Source organism: Canis aureus, chromosome 4, assembly GCF_053574225.1.
Source record: "Canis aureus isolate CA01 chromosome 4, VMU_Caureus_v.1.0, whole genome shotgun sequence".
In the NCBI taxonomy this organism is placed as follows: domain Eukaryota; kingdom Metazoa; phylum Chordata; class Mammalia; order Carnivora; family Canidae; genus Canis; species Canis aureus.
Genome location: NC_135614.1, coordinates 11,327,287 through 11,345,889, shown reverse-complemented (window position 1 = coordinate 11,345,889; position 18,603 = coordinate 11,327,287). Strand labels below are relative to the sequence as shown.

General features: G+C 39.1%; 1 protein-coding gene across 5 annotated transcripts in view; it reads left to right on the top strand.

Moving 5' to 3' along the window:
* Positions 1 to 16,362, top strand: part of RAB4A (RAB4A, member RAS oncogene family) — a 50,249-nt gene extending 33,887 nt beyond the window's left edge. For 3 of the 5 annotated variants that reach the window (XM_077894568.1, XM_077894567.1, XM_077894569.1), the window contains 5 exons: positions 1,840 to 1,902; positions 3,489 to 3,643; positions 4,872 to 4,967; positions 9,913 to 10,049; positions 14,646 to 16,362. In XM_077894568.1, the coding sequence (XP_077750694.1) occupies positions 1,840 to 1,902; positions 3,489 to 3,643; positions 4,872 to 4,967; positions 9,913 to 10,028 (430 nt within the window). In that variant the 3' untranslated portion in view covers positions 10,029 to 10,049; positions 14,646 to 16,362. The remainder of the gene's footprint in view (positions 1 to 1,839; positions 1,903 to 3,488; positions 3,644 to 4,871; positions 4,968 to 9,912; positions 10,050 to 14,645) is intronic. The other 2 variants (XM_077894570.1, XM_077894571.1) reach the window with 1 other exon arrangement.
* The last annotated feature ends 2,241 nt before the right edge of the window (positions 16,363 to 18,603 follow it).

Below are 18,603 nucleotides of genomic sequence, written 5' to 3'. Positions count from 1 at the left end.
ACCCATCTCTCAGATTCAATAAATTGTTGGAATGACTCACTGAATTTAGAAAAGCACTGTATATACTCTTGCCAGTTTATTATAAAGGATACAACCCAGGAATAGCCAAATGGAAGAGATACATCGGGCAATGGATATTGGAATTGAGTGCTGAGCTCCCATGCCCTCTGTGGGTGTACTACCCTCCCAGCACCTCCACATGTTCATGAACTCAGAAGCTCTCAGAACTCCATCATTTAGTGTTTCTTATGGAGGTTTCAATAGGTAAGCAGGATTGATTAAATCATTGCCTATGGGCAATTGAACTCAATGTCTAGCCCCTGAGCACAGGGAGGGGAGCCTTGTAGTTCTTAATAAGGAGTTTGGTTGCTCAGGAAAATGGACCAAGGGACATAGGTGGTAGTGGGAACATACATGGCAGTGGGGATACCAGCTATAGGTGACTGCAAGGGTCCAGGCAGAGACTTGGTGATTTGGATTATGATGGTACCAGTAAAGATGGAAGGACATGCACAATATAGGATATGTTCAGTTAGCGAGATAAAACCTGACTGATGGGTCCAGTATGGAGATGGGCAAAAGAGGAGGTGAGGAGCAGAGCTTTCTGGCTGTACAAATAGAGGCATGGTGAGGCCATGGTCCCCAAACCAGGATAGACCTGCAATCTGGAAACCAAAATACTCTGTCTTACAAATATTAAGTAGGATATGTTCAGTAGGCAGTCACATGGAGATATTGGGGCAGCAGCTGAATCTTATAAGTAGTTTTACAAGGAAGTAGTCTGAGCCAAAGATTACATTTAATTTAAGGTATGAGTAGAAAAGAAAACCCAGGACTGAGCCCTAGCACTGAGGAACTGCAGTACAAAGAGGGCAGGCTCTGGAGAATGACCCAGGGCTGTAGAAGGAGAGCTGACCAGTGAGAGAGGAGGAGGTTGTGGCTGCAGAAGCAAAGCAAAGGGAGACATTCAGGGAGGGACAAGGCAAGGTGAGGGGATGAGAACCAAGAAATGCCGCTGGACTCAGAGACATGGCATAGAGGACACAGCAGAGCAGAGAAAACAGCTGGCAAAGACAACTCTTTGGTGGAACGTGGATGCAGAAACGAGCTCTGAAGGATCGTGCTGCATAGCTTCTTGTTTTTTAAGATGGGAAGTACCAGAGCACATTTTATGTTGCTAATGGGAAAAGATCTAGCCAAGAAGAAGAGACTGATAATACAGGGGAGAAAGTGTTACTGATCCGCACGACTGTGAGAATGGCTAGGTCTTCTGAGGTCCTTAGTGGAGATAGGTAAAATAGGTAAGGTGCACAAAGCTGTGCTTCCTCGTTAGGAGTGGGAAGGAGCAGAAGGTGAGTACAGGGCAGGGTATCTATGGTTCTCTGTTGGAAGATGAATGTATTCCCATCCAAGGGCATTCCTGTTCCCTGAGAAAGAGCAGGGGCAGTTCTGCAGGGGCATGGGGAAGGTCTGGAACCCCCAGAGGAAGCAGAGTGGGATTGCTAAATGCTTAGTGTCCATCTAGCTCTCTTAAGACACTTTACCCCTCTTTGTAAATTCAAGATAATCTTAAGTTCTGTGGGAGAGCTTCATTTACCTGCTAGAAAATGTCATACATGCCTCATGCCTCGGCCTAATGTCCCCACCTCCCCAGTGCTACCCAGTGTTTCTATGACATGATTTCAGACAGAAGAGCCCCTCATACATATATTCCAATGTCTGATTCATTTCTGTTTTAAGCAATGCCTGTCCCCATGTCGAGATTTACAAAGTAGATGACGGTGCTCAGTAGTAAAGGATCTCAATTGGCTGAAAGTAAAAGCAGTGTAATTCTTTCAGGTCTGTGACGAGAAGTTACTACAGAGGTGCTGCAGGAGCTCTCCTCGTCTATGACATCACCAGGTAATATGAAGTCCCCCATGGAAGAAGCAGCTTGGGGCTGTGCCCACAGAGTCTGATCTTCCCAAGGCTCACCTACATGTGGTGTGTGTTTTGTGTGTCAGGCTAGGCAGTATGGCTGGGAATCTGGAATCCCCTCAGCCCTTTCATTTGGGGTCTGAGAGGAGTTCGAGCTAACCCCTAGTACTACTTAACTGTGTAAGGAAATCTGCTGGTGAGGCTTTAGATATATAAAGCATCCCTAGTGTTTCATTATTTTTTTTAGCATGATACTTTGACATGTTTCTCACGGTTCACAAAGTGAAAGTTTACATGTGATAAATTATTAGAAGTAATTGACATTGATGAAAGTTGAGGGCACAGGCTGTGGGCCTTGTTTGCCTAGGTTCAAACCTCAGTTCCAGATCACTAGCTGTGTGGTGTCCCCGGGCAACGTGCTCTAGCCATCTGGACTTTTGTTTCCTTATCTGTTACCTGGAATAATGATGATCGTGTTATACTCATGAGATTTTCTGGTTATTAAATTGGTTAATATAAAGCTCTTGGCACATCCTAAGAATCTGAGTGCACTCTTCTGTGTGTAGCTATCATCCACATATCAGGAATTAAATAAAAAACTTAGTTCCTTGGTCTCACTTGCCCCATCTTGAGCACTCAGCCACATGTGGTTGGTGGCTACTGTATTGGACACTATGGGTTATGGCACATTCTTGTCCTTGTGGAAGTCCCTCAGACAGCGCTGATCTCAGTGTTAAAATGTCATCTACACCCCACCATCTGGTGGCTCTCTCTGGGTTGGAAACTTGCAGAGCTGAGAGGGTGTTACTCTGTTGCTGCAACACACACCCAGTCTGCGTGTTCGGGATGAGGCACTGTGGCAAGAAGGTGTGCAGCTCCTGGCCCAGCCCTGCTGTACTTGCTCACAGTGTGAAAGGCTCAGCTTGTTAATGTATGAAGTCCTTAGGCTGTCTAAGCATACTGCAGAATACATATACTGAATGTATCAGAGCTGAAAACAGCAGATCTCAGAGTTGGTCCTCGAGTTAGATAGACCTGGTTAAGTCCTGCCTGGCTGTGCCACTGGCTGCTGGTATGGCTGGGCAACTTAATTAAACTCTCTGGGTTCAGGTTTCTCATGGAAAAGGGAGATAGATTCTGTGTCACAGAGTCCTTATAAAGAATGTGATAAATTCCTACAAAACAGAGTACCACCATATTGCACAGATCTGCTAAATGGCAACAGTTAGGTGTTAGATCTTGCTTACCCGTGTTGCACATAATTGAGCTAAGACTTAAGAGCTCAATAAATATTTGCAAAACAAATTAAGGAACTTCTGTTTCCTTTTGGCACCCCAATTGGGCAAAAACAAACAGCTAAATATCTGACTTGCTGTTTCATTTTTCTGTAAACAAAACCAACAAACCCTGTGGTATGGTGTAAACTGGGCATGCAAGTTACCTGAGTCACCCTAAAGGTTGTCGACGTTACCCTGACGTATGTAAAAGCAGTGTGAGTAGTGTGAATGACTGGAAAGAATTGCTAGTTTTATAAAATACATGTGCTATTTTCACAATCTTATATTACGCAGCCGAGAAACCTACAATGCGCTTACTAATTGGTTAACAGATGCCAGAATGCTAGCAAGTCAGAACATCGTGATCATCCTCTGTGGAAACAAGAAGGACCTGGACGCAGATCGTGAAGTTACTTTCTTAGAAGCCTCCAGATTTGCCCAAGAAAATGGCAAGTGATGTTTTACCTATTACTGCTTTTCAAATGGGCTGATTTGAGGATAATAACATTGCTTTGAGTTTATAACAGCTACTAGAATTTTAAGATTAAAACCATTTTTAAGAAATGTGAAATTTCCTGTTGTGTTGAATGCGATTAGACTTATTCAACATATTTTCATTATATTGCAGGCCACCTACCAAAGTTATTATGATGATAAAAGCAAATGTACCAATATCCTATAGTGACTTTTTGGTGTAGGGCCTTTGAATTACACAGGCTTTGATCTAAAGTGAAGTTTATAATAATAATTTTTAAAGGTCCTAATTGCATGATGTCCTGTCTTTTTTCTAATATAATATGGAGCTAAGTTGGTGAAATGTTAGATCTAAATAGAAGGGGAAAGCAGTGGAAGAAATACTGGGCTTATTGGTTTTATTTTACTTACATTAAATTTAAGTTATTTGATTATATGCCTTTGAAAATTCTCTGAATTTTCATATGGAATACCAGAGGATGACACATAAAATTAATGGTTGCTTATAGATAACAGAATGATCGGAATTCAGACATTTTAAACAATTTTAATTTTTAGAACCAGTCAAGAACTAAAATATCCTAGTATCAATTTTCAGTTGGACTCTAGGACTACCAGATTATATTCTTACAAATTGACTGGTTTTATGCTAGGAAAATAAGCATGTGACAAAAACATAAGCCACTATGAATTTGTAAAGAAGCCATTTAGAAATACAGAAGCAAGGAGAGTCAGCCTTTCTGCTGGGTTATTAAGTACAGTGGTAGATAAGGAAAGTATTAATTCATAGAGGACCTCTTCACCATCAGAATGACAACCTGCAGTGTAGTCCCTCTCCTAAAATGATAAACTTGTCAGTTGTATTTGTGGTGACATGAAGAGTGGAAAATATTCATCTTGGATCGACAGCTGAGCTGCTTCAGGCAGCCTGCTTCCTTACCAGGATTTAATACCAGTACTTCCTTCCAATAGACTTAAGTGCCAGCACAAGATACCCATCACTTTTTAGAAAGGCTGAGAATTCTCCTAACAGTTAAAAAAATATACTGACATTTATTGATTCTGTATTTACAGAAATATGTGGTTTTTAAGTAATAAATTCCATTTTGCCTGCTATTTGAAGAGAATACTAAACAGGCTGTCAGTACTTCAGTTGTGATTATCTTCAACATGCCTTCACATTTTATTTGATGTCACTTTTAGAACTGATGTTTTTGGAAACAAGTGCACTAACGGGGGAGAATGTGGAAGAGGCCTTTGTACAATGTGCAAGAAAAATACTTAACAAAATTGAATCAGGTAAAAGGCTTTCCATTAATAAACTTTTCTTCAGCATATTTTACTCTCTAGCTAAGTATCACTTTTTAATTTTTTAGGAGTGATTTGGTCAAAGAGCATTTCTCTCTTCACCTGCCAACCTAAAATGGTCACTTATGGTTTTGAAGGTCTTATCTACATGGCAGAGGTGAAAGCCCACCCCTCCATGAGCCACTGGTGAAAGGATGGACAGACAGGGTTTCAGGGAGGGTATGCTTTTAGAACCATGGCCTTTCATGGATCCATCGCTTAGAGGAGGATGATTGGATCTTTGTCCACTCTCTGTCAGCAGCTTGCTAGCCCTGCTGGGCCAGTGGTTCTGTGGCCTGATGGGGACCTGCCTATGTGACGTTAAGGAAATTATGGGTACATATGTGATGCTGGTACTTACAGCTTGGGCATCATGAAGAAATTATTTCTGAAGCCAGCTGAGCATGCCTCAGTAATAACCTGTCTTGTTATTATATTTGTTGCTTCAGTAAAAATAAATTTAAAATAACCCTAATCTAGACAGCTGACAGTACTATATAATTGTCATTTATTAAAGCTGAGTCTTCTTTAAATATTACCAAAGTTATATGTGGACATTAACTTTGTTGTTGTTTAAAGGTATTTATTTATTTATTTATTTACTTACTTGCTTAATTATTTGAGATATACATTTATTTATTTACTTATTTGAGAGAGAGATAACAAGAGTAAGCACGAGCAGAGGGAAAGCAGGCTAGATCCCAGGACCCTGATCCCAGGACCCTGAGATCATGACGTGAGCTGATGGCAGATGCCACTGAGCCACCCAAGCTCCCTGGACATTCACTTTTTAATTGATGCACTTAAATATCTGAATATCTGTTCTTGTCAGGTGCTGGGATACAAAAATGATTTAATTGTAACCCTTGCCCTCAAGAAACTGTCTTTCATGGGAGACATCAAAAGATAATTATAATACGGTATGGTAGATACAGTAATTGAGGGATCCCTGGGTGGCACAGTGGTTTAGCGCCTGCCTTTGGCCCAGGGTGCAACCCTGGAGACCAGGGATCGAGTCCCACGTTGGGCTCCCTGCATGGAGCCTGCTTCTCCCTCTGCCTGTGTCTCTGCCTCTCTCTCTCTCTCTCTGTGTCTATCATGAATAAATAAATAAATCTTAAAAAAAAAAGATACAGTAATTGAGGGGGTCATTGGATCCTGGGTGACACAGAGAAGGGGAACCTGCCCAGCCAGGTCACAGAGGTAGTGTCAGGCAGAGTTCCAAGAGGAGGTGACAGCTGAACTCATCTTTGACAGTGTAAGGAAGAGTGAGCTGGCTGAGGGAGTGAGGAGGAGAGGGTAGTCCTCCAGAGGGGGGGATAGCATGATTTGAGGCTGGCAGAAAATGACTGGAAAATTGAAATCACTAGAACAGAGAGACTACGGTGAGGGATGGCCGATGAGAAGGTTGGAGAGAAGCAGAAGCCAGGCTAGTGATCCTCATCAAGGATCTGGAACTTTATCTTGTGGGTTACTGAGTCTTAACCCTGGCTGTACACTAGAGTCTCCTGGGATGTATGAAAATTCAGATCCCAGCCCCCACCTCTCAAGATGCTGATTAATTGAGCTGAAGTATGGTCTAGGCATCAGCATTTCTAAAAGCCCTCTTCTGGGGGTTTAGCACCTGCCTTTGGCCCAGGGCATGATCCTGGAGTCCCCGGATCGAGTCCCATGTCGGGTTCCCTGCTTGGAGCCTGCTTCTCCCTCTGCCTGTGTCTCTGCCTCTCTCCGTGTGTGTCTCTCCTGAATAAATAAATAAAATCTTTAAAAATAAATAAATAAATAAATAAATAAATAAATAATAAAAGCCCTCTTCTGTGACTGATTTTACTGTTAATCCAAGACTGAGAACCACTGCTGTAGAGGGCAGAAAGCTATTCAAGGATGGTAAGCAGTGACTGATATAGTCAGGTTGGAACTTGAGATAAATCATGTATGTTGGTGGCCATGTTGAAGACAGATTGAAAGAACCAAGACTGGAGACCAGGATGGCAATTAAGGCGTTTTTTAATAATCCAAGTAAAAGACTGATTAGAGCTTTAAGGAGGATGTGAATTAGAGATGAAAAGATACAGATAAGTCTAAGAAATATTTTGGTAGTAGCATCATATAACTCATATGCTAAATAGTAGGGCAGAGCAGTTGGTTTTGAGATGGGAAGTGGTAAGGAGGTGGGGTCAGGAAGGCATGAGGAACCATGGGTAGCTAGATGTCACACTAGGGTAATTCGGTAAAGAAATGTCATTGAACCAGAGGATAAGAAGGTTCAAGGGAATATGGATGTTTCTGTTTTGGATGTGTTCCCTTTGCAGTACCACTGGCACAAGCCCATGGAATTATTTCCTAAGCTCTGGGGAGAAGTCTGGACTGGTGGAACACATTGGGAGCCATCAGGATATAGGAGTAGTTGAAACTATGGAAGAAATATGATAATCTGAGAGCAGGTAAAAGTGAGAAAAACAGTGATCAAAGTGGAATCTTGGAGACAGAGTGAGAAGAAGAGGAACCTACAAAAGAGAAAGAGAAGGAAATTATTAGAGATGTATGGAAAGAGCCAGGGGAAAGTGGGCATCATTTCAGCCAAAATGATGAGTCAAAGACTTGTTCACTATCAGCGCAATAGAGAACAGTCTCCTCAGCTAAGAACTACGCTAAAAAAAATACCCACTGGGGTGGGTAAATAGGAAGTCATTGGGTGTCTTTATCAAGAACAGCTCCAGTAGGGCAGCCCCGGTGGCTCAGTGGTTTAGCGCCGCCTTCAGCCCAGGGTGTGATCCTGGAGACCCCAGATCGAGTCCCACATCAGGCTCCCTGCATGGAGCCTGCTTCTCCCTCTGCCTCTGCCTGTATCTGTGCCTCTCTCTCTCTGTGTGTGTCTCTCATAAATAAATAAAATATTTAAAAAAAAAAAAAAAAAGAACAGCTCCAGTAGAATTATGAAAATAGAAGGCAGCAAGTGAGGAATGAAAAGGAGGTGAGAAAGCAGAGTTGAGTGTTGACTCCTCTCTTGAGAAGGAAAGTGCTGGTAGTGTAGGGTATAAAGGGTTAATTTAAAGAGGTTTTGGTGGGGCACCTGGGTGGCTCAGTGGTTGAGTGTCTGCCTTTGGTTCAGGTCCTCAGATTATGATCCTCAGGGTCCTCTGATCCAGTCTCACATCGGGCTCCCCAGGGGGAGCCTGCTTCTCCCTCTACCTATGTCTCTGCCTCTCTCTCTCTGTCTGTTATGAATAAATAAATAAAATCCTAAAAAAAATAAAGACGTTTTGGTGATGGAAGAAATGTTAGCATGTATGAATGCTGAGAGATAAAACAAGGTGGAAGGGGAAGGAGAAGAGGGTGGAGAGGAGATGACAGAGACACTAGGGTGCTGGGTGAGGTGCAGGGAGAGAGGGTTAGGAACCCAGATGGAAAACAGAGACAGTTCATCCTGGATTTTATTGGTCTGAAAACAAAAAAAAAATTTTTTTACTAAATTTGGTACAAAATTGTTATTAATTTTTATGCTTATTATTAATCTTGGCATGAAGTTTTATTTAATTACCTTGCTACCTTAATATTGCATCCATGGATATAGTACGTATAAATTGACTCATAATGAAACTTGCAAGATATATTTCTTTTGAGATGATCAAAATCATAATTACATCTAAGTTAAGTTGAAGTATTTCAGCAGTACTTTAAATTTTCTGAATAAGCTGCACATTCATATGATTCAAAAACCATTATTTCCTCTTTTTTTTTTTAAAGATTTATTTATTAAAGAGAGAGAGAATGAGAGAGTGTGTATGCATGTGAGCAAAGGAAAAGGCAGAGAGAGAGGGAAAAGGAGAGAAGCAGACTGCTCACTGAGAGTGGAGCCCAATGCGGGGGTCAGTCTCACCACCCTGAGATCATGACCTGAGCCAAAAATCAAGAGTCAGTCGGTTAACCAACTGGGCCACCCAGGCACCCCTCCTCCTCTCTTTTTTTTGCACAAAAGTTAGCATGCTATAAATTCTACTGTACCTTGCTTTTATACCTACTGGGTCTACAGATCATTACACATCAACATATAGAGACTTCCATATACATATGTATACATATGTACATACATATACATGTGTACGTTTGTATAGTTAATATTCAGTTATTTATATTGCCATAATTTATTTAACCAGTCTATGTGTGAAGTGTATGTACAGGATAAGTTACCAAAAGTGGAATTGCTAGGTTAAAGAACATAAGCATTTAGAATTTAGGTAAAGGCTGTCAAATTCCTTCTATTTTGGTTGTAGCAATTTATAATCCCACTATAATGAATAAAAGGGGTTATTTCACTGAAGCCATGCCCACAGGGTATCATACCAGTCTGAGTAGGTAGGAAATGGTGTCTTTGTAGTTTAATTTTATTAATTTATCTTTGTATACATAATATATTCATATAATCCCAAATTAAAAAAATATAAAAGCAGATATAGTAAAAGTCTCCCTCCATTACCTATCTCCTGGCCCCAACCCATCTAAAACTCCTTTTTGAAGTCAACTGTTATTCTCACTTTTTTATGTCTCCTTCCAAAGATGTTCTTATGCCCATATAAGAAAACCTATGTATATATTTTTTCCTCTTTATTCAAAACATTTTTTATACACATGTACCACACTTTGCTTTTTTCACTTAATATATTTTTGGGATCACAGAAACATAAAAACTTTTTTAAGGGGAATCCCTGAGTGGCTGCGGTTTAGCGCCTGTCAGCCGGCGTGATCCTAGAGCCCTGGGATCGAGTCCCACATCAGGCTCCCTGCATGGAGCCTGCTTCTCCCTCTGCCTGTGTCTCTGCCTCTCTTTCTCTCTATGTCTTTCATGAATAAATTAATAAAATCTTTAAATATATATATATATTTGCTTGGTCCTCAGGTGAGCTGGACCCAGAAAGAATGGGCTCTGGTATTCAGTATGGAGATGCTGCCTTGAGACAGTTGCGGTCACCACGTCGTGCACAGGCCCCAAGTGCTCAGGAATGTGGTTGTTAGAAGCAGGATGAGAGTATACAGGTAGGTGCTCTTATCATAGCATCTTTGCTGGCTCTCTTACCCTAAACTATGTTCATTACTCAGTATTTCTACACATGCTTAATGTAAAGCTGTTAGTGCTTTTTGTAGCTACATTATGAAACCCAGAGGTGATTGTATAATTAAAAGTCAGATATTTTCAACAACAGTGGAATACCCATTCTTCTCAAGCTCACATGGAACATTCACCAAGATATACCACATTCTGGGCTATAAAACACACTTTAACAAATTTAAAAGAATAGAAATCATACAATGTCTTCTCTTAGACCACAATGGAATTAAACTAGAAGTCAGTAACAGAAAGATAACTGGAAAATCCAAAATATGTGGAAGTTAAACAACATCCTATAAATAAGTCATGGGTCAAAGAAGAAATCTCAAGAGGAACTTAAAAACATTTTGAACTAAATGAAAATCAAAACACAACATACCAAAATGTGGGGGGATGCCCCACATTCTCGGTGCTTAGAGGACAATGTATAATGTTGAATGCATACTTAGAAAAGAAGAAAGCGGGGAACCCTGGGTGGCTCAGCAGTTTAGCGCCTGCCTTCGGCCCAGGGCGTGATCCTGGAGTCCCGGGGTCGAGTCCCACGTCGGGCTCCCTGCATGGAGCCTGCCTCTTCCTCTGCCTGTGTCTCTGCCTTTCTCCTCTCTGTGTGTCTCATGAATGAATAAATAAAATCTTTAAAAAAAAAAAAAAGAAGAAGAAGAAAGCTCTAAAATCAGTTATCTAAGTGTCCATCATACGCTATTATAAAAAGAAGAGCAAATTAAATTCAAAGTAGGCAGAAGAAAAAACAAAAAATACAGCAGAAATTAATGAAATTAAAACCAGAAAATCAACAGAGAAAAATCAATAAAATCAAAGCTGATATTTTGAAAAGATCAATAAAACCAATAAGCCTGTAACCGGGCTAATTAAGAAAAAGGGGAAACATAAATTACTATTATCAGAAATGAAAGAAGGTACATCACTGTAGATCCTACGGACTTTAAAAGATTAATAAAGGAACACTATGAATAATTCTATGCCCCCAAATTTAATAACATAGATGAGAAAAAGACAAATTCTTTGAAAGACATGATTTGCCAAAATTCAAGAAAAAATAGACAATTTGAAGAGGTCTACATCTATTAAAGAAATTGAACCAATAATTAACAATCTTCCAAAACAAAGTACTGGGCCCACATGGGTTCCCTGGTGAATTCTACCAAACATCTAAGGAAGAAATTACACCATTTCTCTACAATCTCTTTCACAGGAGAGAAGCAGATTGAATTCTTCCTACCTCATTCTATGAAGCCAGCATTACCCTAATTCCAAAACCAGACAAAGACATTGCAAGAAAACTACAGACCAATATCTCATGAATATAGATGCAAAAATCCTCAATAAAATACTAGCAAATCAAATCCAGCAATGTACAAAAAGAATTATAAACCACTTTCAAGTGGGATTTATCCCAGGTTTGCAAGGCTAGTTCAACATTCCAAAATCAGTTAGTGTAATCCATCACAGCAATGGGCTAAAGAAGAAAAATCATATGGTTCTATCAAGAGAAAAACCATTTGACAAAATCCAACACCCATTCATGATGAAAATTCTCAGTAAACTAGGACTAGAGGGGAATTTCCTCAGCTTGGTAAAGATCATCTACAGAAAACTACCACTAACATCTTCAGACTTGAAGCTTTCTTGCTAATAGAAGAAGTGGGGTGAGGATATCCCCTCTCACCACCCCTTTTCAATATCATACTGGAAGTTCTAGCTAATGCAGTAAGATAAGAAAAGGAAATAAAAGGTATACAGATAGGGAAGGAAGAAATTAACTGTCTTTGTTCACAGTCGGCATGGTTCTCTACGTAGAAAGTCTCAAAGAATCCACAAACTCCTCCCTAAGCAATCATACAGCAAGATTATATATAGCAGGATATAGGTTGGTATACAAAGTCAATCACTTTTCTATATACCAGCAATGAACAAGTGCAGTTTGAAATTAAAAACACAATACTGTTTACATTGGCATTCAAAAAAATTTTAGGGGGCAGCCCCGGTGGCGCAGCGGTTTAGCGCCGCCTGCAGCCTAGGGTGTGATCCTGGAGACTCTGGATCAAGTCCCATGTCAGGCTCTCTGCATCGTGCCTGCTTCTCCCTCTGGCTGTGTCTCTGCCTCTCTCTCTCTCTCTGTGTGTGTCTCTATGAATAAATAAATTAAAAATCTTTAAAAAAAATTTAGGTATAATTCTGACAAAATTGTACAAGATCTATATGAGGAAAACCAAACTGATTCTAAAGTTTATATGGAGTGGCAAAAGGATTGAAGGATTGAAGAAGAACAGGATTGAAGAAGAACAAAATTGGAGGACTGTGGCTGCTGGACTTCCAAGACACCATATAGCTATGGTAGTCAAGACAGTTTGGTAGAGACAAACGAAGAAACAAATATATCAGTAGAACAGAATAGAGAGCCCAGAAATACATTCATAAATATAGTCAACTGATCTTTGCATAAGGAGCAGAGATGAGGCAATGGAGCAAAGGTAGTCCTTTCAACAAAAGGTGCTAGAACAACTGTGCAATCCGCATTAAAAAAAAAAATCTAGACACATACCTTATACCCTTCATAAATATTAACTCAAAATGGATCATAGACCCAGATGTAAAACCTAGATGACCTTGGGTATAATGATACAACATGGAAGGCACAATCCACTAAAAACATAATTGATAAGCTAGACTCCATTATAAAACTTCTGCTCGAGGAAAGACAACAAGATAGAGAAGACAAGCCACAAAATGGGAGAAAATATTTCTAAAAGATACCAAATGAAGGGTTGTTATTCAACTATATAAAGAACCCTTAAAATTTAACAATAAGAAAATAACTCAATTTAAAAATGGGCCAAAGACTATAACAGACACCTCACCAAAGAAGGCATACTAACTATAGATGGCAGTAAGTATGTGAAAAGATACTCCACATCGTATGTTGACAGGAAAATCCAAATTAAAGCAACAATGAGGTACCACTACAGCATACTTATTAGAATAGGCACAATACAAGACACTGACAACACCAAATGTGAGCAAGAATGTGGAGCAGTAGGAACTGTCATTGATTGCTGGTGGGAATGCAAAAATGGTACAGCCACTTTGGAAGACAGTGTGGCAGCTTCTTACAAAACTAAACATGCTCTGTAAATATGATCCAGCAGTCTCACTCCTTGGTATTTATCCAAGGGAGTTGGAAACAAAAGTCTGGGTGCCTGGCTGGCTGGTAGAACGTGTGCCTCTTACTCTCAGGGTCATGAGTTCAAGCCCCACATTGGGCGTGGAGTCTATGCAAAAAGAAAAAAAGAAAACATAAAAATCTGCACATGGATGTTTATAGCAGCTTTATTCATAATTACTCAAACTTGGAAGCAAGTAAGATGGCCTTTAGCAAATGGATAACAAAACTGTACATCCAAGCAATGGATTATTCGGTGCTGAAAAGATATGAGCTATCAAGCCATGAAAAAGCAGAGAGGAATTGAACTTTCAATGCATATTACTAAATGAATGATGCCAATCTGAAGAAAAGGCGATATGCTGTATGATTCCAACAATATGACACTCTGGAAAGGCAAAACGAGGACAATAAAAAAAAGAAACCCCCTGGTGGTCAGGGGTTGGGGATGGGAAGGATGAATAGGCAGAGCATGGAGGATATTTGGGGCAGTGAAAGTACTCTATAATACCATAATGGTGGATATATGTCATTATATATTTGTCCAATGTATGGCATCAGGAGTGAACCGCGATGTAAATAACAGTCTTTGGGTAATGATGGTGATGTGTCATTGTAGCTTCATCAGATGTACCTCTCTGGTCCCAGGTGTTGATAATGGGGGAGGCTCTGCATGTGTGAAGGCAGGAGCATATGGCAAATCTAGGGACTTTTCCCTCACCTGTGCTATGAACCTAAAATTGCTCAAAAAAATAAAAATAAAATCTTAATAAGAAAAAAGTCTTAAAGCAACATCACAAAGAGTTTGGGCTATTAAGCCAACATAAGAATTTAAACAGAATAAACATATAATTTGAATAAGAAGAAGGCAAGAGGAGGAAAGGAGTAAAGAACAGATCAAATAGGAAATGGTAGATTAAACCGATTAAAAAAGATGTTCTGCTTGAAAGAATTTAAACTTTATAGGAAATCCTTGGGTTCTTGGGTTCTTGGTCAGAAAGAGAGAAGAGTGGTAGGTGATGAGAGTAATTGGGTTAGAGATTTTTCTGCTTTTGTATCCATAAGGAGACTTTTTTGTGGTAAATTGAAGTCTAAATATGTCTGTTGCTAAAATAGAAGGCTTATTTATAAAATTTGCAAATGGAGAGTTTACCTTTCTAAAGCTTTTGTTTTTTTCATTTACCACAGTGGACTTTTTTATGTACCTACCACATTATCTAACAGGGGTAGGTAAGTTTAAGTAAAGTTGGAAGATACATTCACTAAGTCCCTATGGAACTTTGAGCTGTATTTGTACATTTATAGTTCTGCATATTTCTAAATTGTTCTTAATATTTTTTAGGTGTTCATACAGTGGTATTTGGGACAATTGTTGGAGCTTGAAGAAGAAGTTTTTTTACCACCATCTTTTTCTACTTTATACAGAAGTAGATATTTGTGTGAAGAAAAATAATTTGGGGTGTTACACAAGCTAGTAGATGTGGCACAGCAAATCATATAACAATAAATCTCGTTAAATGGACAGTACCATTAGATGTATACATGTATGTAAAAATTTTCTGTTCCATATTTCCCTTTCACTTTTGGTTTAAATCCTGACTGTGTGCTGTATATATACTCTTGCTCAATACGTCTCCACAGCATGGTATCTGATGTAGGATATGATAGAATGTTGCTCTAAATGCAGTCTAAAATTTTATTTTTTTTAATCATATGAACTGAAATCTGTTAATGGTGAGGTGTACTTTGATCATCATGTCAGGTATGTTGCACAGTTGGTTATATTTATGACCTGATATTCAAAGACTGGCATTGATGGCCAGTGCAGTGCTTGTTTAATTCCGTCTACCACAGTCCACACAGTGTTTACATAATCCACCCTTGAAATACTAGATCAGTAGTTACTCGTGTATGGAAATAAAATGAAAAGTAAAGCTTTTCCATGAACTTTACACTGTCCAGCACTCTGTTGATTTTAAAGTATCTTCACCCAGACCAATTCAGGAAACATAGCCTGAGTACCTGCTGTGTTTTAGGCACTGTGATCAGCACCAAGGATTCTGTTATCTTTACCCAAACTTACTACTAAGGAATTGATTCTGCTTTCAGCTGTCTGTAAATGCAATGAACCGTGTAATTTGGAGCTGCTCACCTGTTGCTGGTTTGCTGCTCTATCTGGTCTCCCTGTTGGAAAACTTGTTTGTTACTGTGCTTTTCCTGGGATTCAGTGTATGATGTCATTGCTTCTTTTTTAAGTCTTTTATTATGTTTTCATTTTAAGGAAGCCCACTAAATGAAGTTAATATTAAAGGAATACCACTCATTAAGAAATTTCTGTATAGCTTTCGCTGAATACTTAAATGCCTTACTACAGTTATCAAGTTGACATGTTTTTAATTCACCTAAGGTATATTGAAGTATAATATATATTGTATTACAAAGACTTGTTCTAATATTTTAAAATGTCGATGCAAAAAACATGTAATAGAACTTTTCTTTAAAGTTGAAATACAGTATTATTTAAGGCTAAATGGTTAAAAAGTATTCTTCACCATCTGTATGTTCTTTCACTGTGACTTTTAGCTGCAGACTGATTGGTAGATTTCATTGCCTTTCAGTTAGAAGCTGCCCACTGCTTTCGTTGTTTTAGTTATCAACAGAGCACAGTGGCGCTACAAACTCTGGAAAGTGACTTGGATAAAAATATCAGTATGTATCTGTTTTAGGTATTTTTAATTTTGCTTTTTTTAATGCTTTGGATATCTTCTTTTGAAAAGTCAGAATATGAAGGAAATACTCAGACTGAACTACTTCTTGGACCTCACTGGAAGAACGTTCGATTCAATGTCTCATTTATGGTAGTTTTGCAGACTGCTCATTTTTGAACAGCTTTTTGCATGGGATAGAAGCATGTCTATTCTACCACAGTGGATTATTCAAAAGCAAGAATTTTTAAAATAAGATGTTAAGTTGGTTTATAAATGAGCCTATTAATTAAACCACAGGTACTGCATATAATTCCACATCTTTTGACCAATAAAAGTTGCTGGAGAACCAAACTATGGTGGTTCTTAATAAAGGCCTTTAGGAGAAATGAAGGAGGGTAATTTAGTATTGGTCAGTGGAGTGTTTTCCAACACCCTCAACCAATTCTCTGAGTCTCTAGAGATGCTAGCGAGGTGGCCTACAATTCAATTCTGACATTTTCTACCTGGAGATAGTATCAGATTCCGCAGGTTACAGGCTTTGTCTGCCCTGCCCCTTAACACACATACACACTTCAGGCGTCAGTAACAAGCAAGTTACCTGTGCTTCTGACCAGCCAGCTAGAAATCTGAGGTTCCCAGGAATTTAGCTCTGTGCCAGGGATCAGGGACAAAAAACCAAGTATATGTTATTATATCATAGTCCAGTAAATGTTATGCATACATACATTTTCCACAACTTACTAAGTTTTCAGGATGTTCTTAATTCACATTTCTAGAAAAGTATTTTTTCAGTCTTCCTGGAAAAATATTCTAAACTCCATTTAGACTTGAAGTTGTTTATTCTTTTACAAGTCCAGTATTTAGTGAAAATAAGAATGTCACATCAGTCATGGTTTTATTGAAAATCTGTTTTTTGTGACTTATGTAAGAGTTTTTGAAATCTTAAGGAACATTGATTCCTAGCAGATCAGTATTATTCGGAGTGATGAAGAATCTGATGTTAAAATTAGAAATTTAAATCATTAGCAATTCATACTGCAACATAGTAGGTGGTTCTTCATTCTCTGTCAAATTTATCCTTTTGTTTTTCTTTTTTTAGAAGGGAGATTTAGAGGGACTTTAAAACACCTGTGAATTCTTAGTAATTTTTTTGTGTGCCAGTTGTAAAGTGAACCTCTTTCCTAATTATTCTACCTGTTCATATACAAATAATCGGAGTTTGTCCTAGTTGTTGCTTGGTTACTTCCCAATTGCATTAAATTCTTCAAGGAGTTGTTTTTAGACCTTTAAACGGATTTGAGAACACCCAACAGATTCAGGAAGACCCATTGCTGAGTGTTAGCCATCACCCTATCGAGTTAGAAAATACTGCTTACTGTGAGAAGGCAGTAGTGGGATCTGGCCATCTGTGTGTGTGTCTTCGTTTGCTCTACCTTTGCCCCATTTTTCAATTCTGTGGCATTTGGAAACCTCCAAGGCATCTGTCCTTGCACCCAAAACTATCTGGTATGCATCTCTGAAAATAATTTGTTTTTAATTTTATATAATCACCATACCATTGGGAACTTCTTAAAAGATACTGGTACAAAGCCAAGAATGGTGGTTTCTCTTATCTTGGAGTTACATAAAGTTTTCAAGCATATAACGAGAAAGCAAAGTGTACATCTTAAAAAAAAAAAAAACAAAAAACAAAAAAACAAAGTGTACATCTTTCATACAGTATTTTCGGGGCATGTGGCTAATTGTACCAGAAGTGCTGTCCGTGGTGCAAGGGACACTCGTGCCTGCGGCAGGAACACCCTGGCAGCCAGCCTCTTTTCCTAATTATTCACATGGCCAGCACAGCATCAGAGCGGTTGGTAAATGTTGGTTGGTAAATATTTTCAGTATCACCTCTGCCAGTGTAGTAACAAGAAGCATACTTCATTTAAATCCTCTCAATGTGTTTGTATCACATTATGAAGAATGTATTTAACTTTGACTTACGCTAACCAAGTATGAGGTGGGTTGAGCCATGTCATAAACTTGCAGTAATCTCAGCTGCTTCTGCTAGAAGACCTCGTCCTTAGACCTCTGTGGGGAACTGAATGAAAAGATAAGCCGCTGCTCTGACAACTTCTTTCTCTAACTTCTGGGCGACATAGATAAGTTTCATTTTAAAGAAAACTAGTGTTAAGTAAACAAATTTGCATTCCAAAATATCATGGAGATAATTGTGTTCACTAAATATTTAAGGACCTAGCTAACTATGTGTGAAAGTAGGATGCTGATTTCTGTAGGCTGAGGGGCGGGGCGGGGGGGGCTCCAATAATTTTGCATTGAGTTTTCTCTTTTTTTGTAATATAAGTAATTCAGAGTAAGTCTCCCACATTATTCCCTTTTCCAGAAAAGTCATCATATTCATTTCCATGGCCATAAGTGTATATTACATACCCCATAGTACATAGTATACCCATTTCCAGGGGAGAGTGATGCTCTGATAAGACACTCGTGCTTCTCTGAATGTCCCCCTGCTTTCTTTCCCATTGCCTCTGTGGCTTTGTGTGGACTGTGTGTTCTCCTCATTTGTAATACACCCCACCTGCTCTCCCA